The 6,842-nt window shown below is 55.2% G+C and overlaps 2 protein-coding genes across 2 annotated transcripts; both read left to right on the top strand.

Annotated features, from left to right (window-relative positions):
* Positions 1-2,043: 2,043 nt before the first annotated feature.
* Positions 2,044-4,458, top strand: FIBRA_00698 (uncharacterized protein; the record flags this gene model as incomplete). Its single annotated transcript, XM_012322588.1, has 3 exons — positions 2,044-2,340; positions 2,595-3,389; positions 3,454-4,458. The coding sequence occupies 3 exons, from the start codon at positions 2,044-2,046 to the stop codon at positions 4,456-4,458; spliced, it is 2,097 nt and encodes a 698-aa protein (XP_012177978.1).
* A 1,382-nt stretch (positions 4,459-5,840) lies between these two features.
* FIBRA_00697 (uncharacterized protein) lies at positions 5,841-6,816 on the top strand (the record flags this gene model as incomplete). The annotated part of the gene is made up of 3 exons (XM_012322587.1): positions 5,841-6,413; positions 6,471-6,561; positions 6,617-6,816. The coding sequence occupies 3 exons, from the start codon at positions 5,841-5,843 to the stop codon at positions 6,814-6,816; spliced, it is 864 nt and encodes a 287-aa protein (XP_012177977.1).
* Between the last annotated feature and the right edge of the window lie 26 nt (positions 6,817-6,842).

The raw sequence follows: 6,842 nt of genomic DNA, 5'->3' as shown, positions 1-6,842 counted from the left end.
CAACTTCGTCGACTGCCGAGACAGGCTGTTCTTGGCCAGACGTGGTGATTGGCGGGAAATAAGAGGAGAAAGGAGGAATGTCGAGATCGAGCTGGAGCGGAAGGATGTTGGGACTTGACGATGATTCTGGCTCACCCGCTGCAGGGACACCGAAGATAAATGAGGGGCATCGGTGGTCGCCACCCGTGCTAGGTGGCGAGTGGGCGCAGAGTCGTCAAAGTCATGGTTGTATGGGGTGCCCGAACTCAGAGTGGGGGATGCGGAGGGAGGCGGGGAGTTTGGGAAGATGGAGGCGGGGGTTGGCGGGATGAAGACTGGAAACGAAGTTGTTGGTGGCTGTGGCGATGATGGGGGCGGCGTTGATGAAGATGACGGCCCAGGGGCAGACGGCAGGTTTAGTGGTAGCCCGGAGGCAGCAAGAGCTTTGACAACAGCGTCCCAGCCAGTCTCAAGAGTCTTGACTCGCTGCCGTAGTTCTTCGTTCTCCTTCTCCTTCGCTTTATCCTTCTCCCTTTGTTCTTCCGCTCTGTCCTCCTCTACACGGCGGAGTCCCATAAGACCCATACCTGCACGAAGTTGTCGATTCTCCTCTTCTAGTTCGGCAACACGACTCTCAAGGTAGGTGAATTGTGCCTTGCGTCTGTCGCGCGAATTCTGCGCAGCGATTCGGTTACGATGCGCGCGAGCCTCCTTACGCTCTTCGGGGCTGGTGTCATTGCGAGAGCGTTTACGTGATGGACCAGGGGTGGGTGACTCATCGAAAGAGGGTGCTGGCGATTGTGATGATTCGGCAGGGGAAGGAAGGGTGAGTTCCGAGTCTGCTGGTCGCTTCATGGCTGAACGTGGAGGTACGAGGAGAGAGGACAAGATAGAGGCGGGATCTTGTATGAATGGAACCTACTGCGGTCGGTGTGCAGGACGTACGTGTAGTCGTAAAGAATCGATGTCGACACGTTGCTCGACACGTAGCACTTCTTGTTGCTGCCTATTTGGTGATGCCGCCGCAGTCCTAACCACCTGATCGATTGCAACCAAATAACGCGTACATACCAAGGTGGCGCGCACGCACGCGCATTGCGCAGCCTGCGTAGCTCGGAAAATCTGGATTCTTTGATCCCACAAAGCAATGAGAAACAATACCTGAGTTGCATTGGAGAGACCATCATTCAAGGTCACTAGTAAGTAAAGCCACCTACTAAGACTATTTGCATGCTTGTTGGCAATGCACAGGACTGTATAGGTTGGAGCAAAGTCACGGTATTTAATCTGCCATTGGGAGACTATCGTGCGTTTGCTTACAGAACTGGCCTGCAATAAAAGATGTGTGAATTCACTCAATTCGAAAATGGGAAGACACTACTTGCCACTTCATCATGTTGTATGTTGAAGCCCAGTCCTCTCGTTAATGGCTCGGAGTTAGAGTCAAGTCCCTGCCAGCTCATCGGACATATAAGACAACTTCAAGCTTTCGTATACAATCAGGACATTGTCAGTCGCATGAGACGAACAGAGTAAGCCAGTGGAATAGTTGGTACAGACAATAATCTTAGGGCAATCCGCAGAGAGAAGTCAATCTCGATCCAAGTTGCTCTAGAACAGGCTCAGCTTAGTTGCATAGCGAGTCGATATGTATTGCTAACGAACGATATACTGCCGGCAAGCTGCCGCCCTCTAGTAGATGAACTGTGCCACATACAAGCTTCGTGCTGGTGAGACTATGAGCAAAAATATGAGCCTCATTCATATACGAGTGCGGCAAATCCCGATCCCGATTCAATTGCAAGCCTAGCTCAGCCTCAGCTGAGGGCCTGAGGCAGGAGTCCTGCCGCAGGACCACAACCTACGAGTCACTCAGCCGTAACCAGTTGTTCAAGACTCCACTATATGCGCTGTTATAGCAAAACTGATGTCGATACCATCGTCAAATCGCATTTCACTTTGCCGACGTTCTGATTACTTCACTGGGAGACTTCTGAACAGCATACTCTGACTACACTATCATCCGAAGTACTCTGGAGAAGACCATCGATAGCCACTTCTAACATGTCCGGCTTTCCAGCTATTACTTCTCCTGGTACACATTCATATTTTCCAAGCCTACTGGCCCATGTACGCGCTGTCCACCCATCCCTCCCTCTCGACTCCGTGGTACTACAGTCGCTCCTCCTTTGTCTCACTGCGCGCATACCGACTTCATTCGCGTCATCTGCTAAACACGCTGAAGACATAGATAAGGATGCACTAGGAAACGCATCCACGGACACAGCGGCAACATGTGCCTACCTGATACTGCGGACTAGGGAAGAGGATGTTGCCATGCTTGTTCATTTGGTCAGCTTGGTGAGTACGACATATAGGTGAGCGACGAGGCTACATTCGGTGGACAATCTCTTACTCGCCCTAGCAGTGTCTATGTGTTGCTCTGTAGCACGGGACTCCTGCCACATCCCACCTGTGGTTGGATGTGACTGGAGTCCTAACTAGAGCCACACAGACTGACGAGCAGGGGCGATGCTGTCAGGTCCTATCGACGGCTTTGTAGTCTCCTAACGTGAGGGTTCCAATTCAACTGGCTTACCCGTGTCTATTATCAGACCTTAACGACTGTCTTTGGTATCCCCACGCACAAACACAAGATCGCCCCCAAACCAGTTCAATTTGCGAAACATAAACGTGCCAGGGTCCCTATAGATCACTCGATGTCCCCGGACGCATTTCTCCGCGCTCTTTTCTTCCGCAGACCATCGTCTTCAACCTCTGCGCGACATAGCACTGAGACAACACCTCGAGGAGGAAGCAGAGGACGGTCGCCCACTCACGCTCATCGGCGTTCATTGTCACAAACCCCACGACCATCTCCTCTTCGACTGTCGCAATCCATCGAGCAAGAACGGTTAGACGACGGAAGTACGGACTACTTTTTCGACGGATCGTCTTTGGCGTCGTCCAGGCGGCCACTGATTTCCGCGTCAGCACCTACTCCCTCATCTACTTTGCGCTCGCGTCGAATACATTTGGAGCGTATGCGCACGGACCCGCTTCCGTTGAGTCTCTCGCTCGGTATGTTTGCATCTCCGGACGAATTTCCTGCAACGGCTCCAGCGGCCATGGAACTGCGTAGAGAGTTGTCCGAGATCGGTAGCGAGGAGTTGGATTATTTTCGCCCACTTCCGCCCCTAGCTAAGGCTGTCGTAGTGTCGGGACTAGAACATGCTGCGCTCCCTGCACAGCGAGCGTTGTTGCGGGTATTGTCCGAGAGAAGACTGGTGTTGGATGAAGATATCATCAATGATGCTCAAGGCGGAACGTGGAACATCCCAAGCGACTTTCTGATGGTGTACGTCTGCAAGGCAGACTCGCGAGAGCGTCCTAGCGTCCTCCGCGGTTTGGTGAGTGCACCGTCACTTGATCTCTCGTGCTTGCAATGCGACTAATTTTATTTGTATTTTGCAGGTAGATAAATTCTCCATGAGCGTAGACATCACAATTGCCCCCACGACTCGTCAGGCGTATGCAGCGTATCGAGGAACACCTAATGCTACGCCCCACTCATCGCCCTTCCCGACAGCACCTTCACTGCCACACACAGAGAGTAGTCCCGCCTCACCTGCCACACCACTGCCGCTGCGCTCGCCCGCATTCCGCACGATTTCCCTCAGCTCGCAAACACACCCCCTGCTACCTCCACCTTCAGTCTCGCCTTCCGGACTGGCTGCACTGCGAGCACTGGCAGGTCCGGCGCCCACTCCCCACGCACAGGCACGCACCGTGATCCATCCCTCGCTGGAGCTGTACCTCCGTGATCTCTTCTCCGCGACTCGACACCATCCTGAGCTGGACGGCACGCTCCTCACTCACCGCGCACGCATAGATGCGGAGGCCCTCATGCGTGCTTTCCGCGTCATCGCGGGCGACTCGACCGGCACGGCGCTCATCCAAGAGGCGGCGATCCTAGAGCTGGAGGCGAAGGCGGGGCTGACCAGCGCAGCGGACGGCACCTCGACCCGTGGCAGCGGCAGCGGAAGGCGCAGCACGTACTCAACGTGGGAGAAAGACGTGATCGAGACGGACTGGGCAGGGGGTGGTAAGGCGTCGAAGGACGGAGAGAGCAGCATTGCCGGTGCAGAGGACGAGAGGCAGGTCCCGATGAGGGTGGACTTGCCCTTCAGTGGACCAACGAGCCCGGACGAGGAGTACATTGAGATTCCGGCTCCTGCGCTGCCACAGTCGACGGAGGTATGGGACGTGTCGGAGGTGGACGTCGCGAGGGTGTTCCCGCGAGTGGTGTCGCATCGTCTCAGTGTGAGGAGCGGTCCGGACGACGAGATTACGGGGAGTGTGATGTGGCCGGCTGTTGATACCCATGCACTCAGTACGGAGGGCACTCTGGGTGCTGGAGTTGAGTGGGAGCGCAGGACGGTCAAGGACGTTCTTGTCGAGATCCTGGCAGATGTGTAGTTGCATTGGCGGATTACATTTTGATCGTGAAAGAGTACACTGTTATAATCCTGAACTTTGCTCATGCAGTATGTTAATGAGTCCCGCACATAGTCTTTGACACCAACTCCGCACTATACATCCACAATTATAGCACTTAATCGAATTCATTCAACAAGGCGAGTTGGTTACCACCATCGAGTGTTTTGTGTTCATTTGCGCGGTGAATTTTGGCAAGGTTGGGAGCCCTCCTGGTCTAGATGTGTGAGACCAGCCTGAATGTCAGATTCTTCCCCTGCTTAGTGTGCTACACCATTCCTCGGCACTGTAGCGTATGCGTATCCGAGAAAGTAGCAGCACTGCCCTGTCTATGCACTGATCAGGGTCGGACGGCTCCGCCACCCAACAAGGCCTGCTTCGCAACCTCAACCACCACGTCGAGCTCACTGCATATAGCTGGAGGTCGGACAGAAACGACGAATCCCTCGAGTGTCGCGTCCGCGTTGGTCGTACACGCGCTGCCGAACGAGATGTGTGGGGAGGTCCGAGACCCGTGGTCGTGAAAGTGATGTATACAATTGCGGAGAGAGTAGACAGGCCTGCGAGGGCTCACCAAATGTTGCGTGAAATTCGAAACGCATAAATTGTCGTGCATGCCATACGCACCGTTGTATATTGATATATGAGGTCTTTTCGTGCTCGAAAGCCTTTGCACGCTACTTGTGCTCAAGTGACCCGACGGTGATGATTGTAAGTAAGCAATAATCCAGATGTACCGTCGGCGATCATTTGGCGAAATTTGCGAGTCGGTCACTACAAAGAAGTGGCTAGCAGTGGGGAAAGGTTTACCTTATCCAGTTGGCATTTGGCAATGCCCTTCCGTTGGAAGACAACGGAGATTTCTTTATTGTCCACGATGCGTGCCAAAGGTGTGTCCAGACACGACTGCATAGTTGATGCGCTCAGGCCTCAGGGCCGAGATGATATCGATCTGGCGGCCTTCCCATTCGCATGCGCTGCGAATGTCGATAGGATAGGCCTGGTTTGAACAGGTGGGGTGTGGCTTGTCATGGAAAGTGACAGGCTTTATCGCATTACGGTTGTATGAATGGAAGAGAGGAGACACCCTCCACGTTGAAATAGGCTGCATCACGGAGGACGGAGTAAGTTCGAGGAACCGAGATGGCGCACATTATGAGGAGCATTTCGGCTCCACATGTCCCGAAAAGGGAATGAATAACCCATATGCGGAGATGTCAGCACGTGGGGTGTTCTGCTCGGCAGAGTGTCAACCACAGGCCGAGGAGAACATGGAGAGTAATCCGAGAGAGGACGCCCTGCCCCGACATTCCTTTGTTCTGCTTCATCTAGGCGCTGCTCTCTGATCTTTTTATTTAATCCCCATGGCGCACCGCCGCACTCAGTCCGCGCGATTCCCGGTCATGGACAGCCGTGCCAGCTCCCTCGACTCGTCCTTGCCGCCGCTCAGCCTCGCCGCCCTCTCCTCCCTCTCGTCGCGCAAGCCCAAAATCTACTGGTATCGCACCACCTTCTTTGCCCTCTCCGCCCTCGTCATAGTCTCCATCTACGTCCTCCTTGTCGCCCAGCCGTCGCTTTCACCCATCCAGCGCGTCGACGCAGATGCCCCGCACCACATCCCGGGGCGACTGTCCTCCGAGTCCTTCCGCCTCGCCGCCTTGCGCCACAAGACCGCGGCAGGCAGTCTGGGAAACGAGAGCAAGCAATCCACGGTGGGCCCCCAGATCCAGCTCGACCCAGCGCAGGAGCTTGCCGCCATCTCGAGTTTCCTTGCGAGCCTGCCCCAGAACGTGATCCCGTCGTCCGTCGACCCTTCGCAGCCGATCGATGCCCAGCTCGTGCTCGACTTTGACACACGGCGGTCAGACGCGGCGGACGAGATGCAGCGGGTCGTCGACGATGTGTGGGCGCGAAACCCGGTCTTGCTCTATGCAAAGGTGCGTCTCCTGCTGCTTCCGCCGGATTGCACACTGACTGCTGCCCCCCGCATCAAGTTCTACTCTCCCGTTTCCCGAGAGATTAAGCAGATACTCTCCGACATGTACTTGCGCCCGGCACCCACCATCATCGACGTTGATCTACGAAGTGAGTCCACTCTTCGCTCTCCGTGCTGGGGCTAACCGCAACTCTGCGTGCACAGCCGACGAATCCGTGCTCACACCCCTTCTCTTCCGCCTCACGTCCAGTTCGCAGTTGCCCATCCTCCTCATCGGCGGCAAGCCCGTCACCGCGTCGATAGAGGAGATACGCGATCTCCGCAGACGAGGTGAGCTCCAGCGCATGGTCACTAGTGCCGGTGCGGAGCTCTATGGCGCGAAGAAGAAGCAGAAGAAGCTATAGACTCATGCGCGCGGACCGCTGTGCAG

Source organism: Fibroporia radiculosa (assembly GCF_000313525.1).
Source record: "Fibroporia radiculosa TFFH 294 genomic supercontigs, scaffold296, whole genome shotgun sequence".
Taxonomy (NCBI): Eukaryota; Fungi; Basidiomycota; class Agaricomycetes; order Polyporales; family Fibroporiaceae; genus Fibroporia; species Fibroporia radiculosa.
The sequence above is the reverse complement of the archived record's forward strand: the minus strand, read 5'-3'. Positions and strand labels throughout refer to the sequence as shown.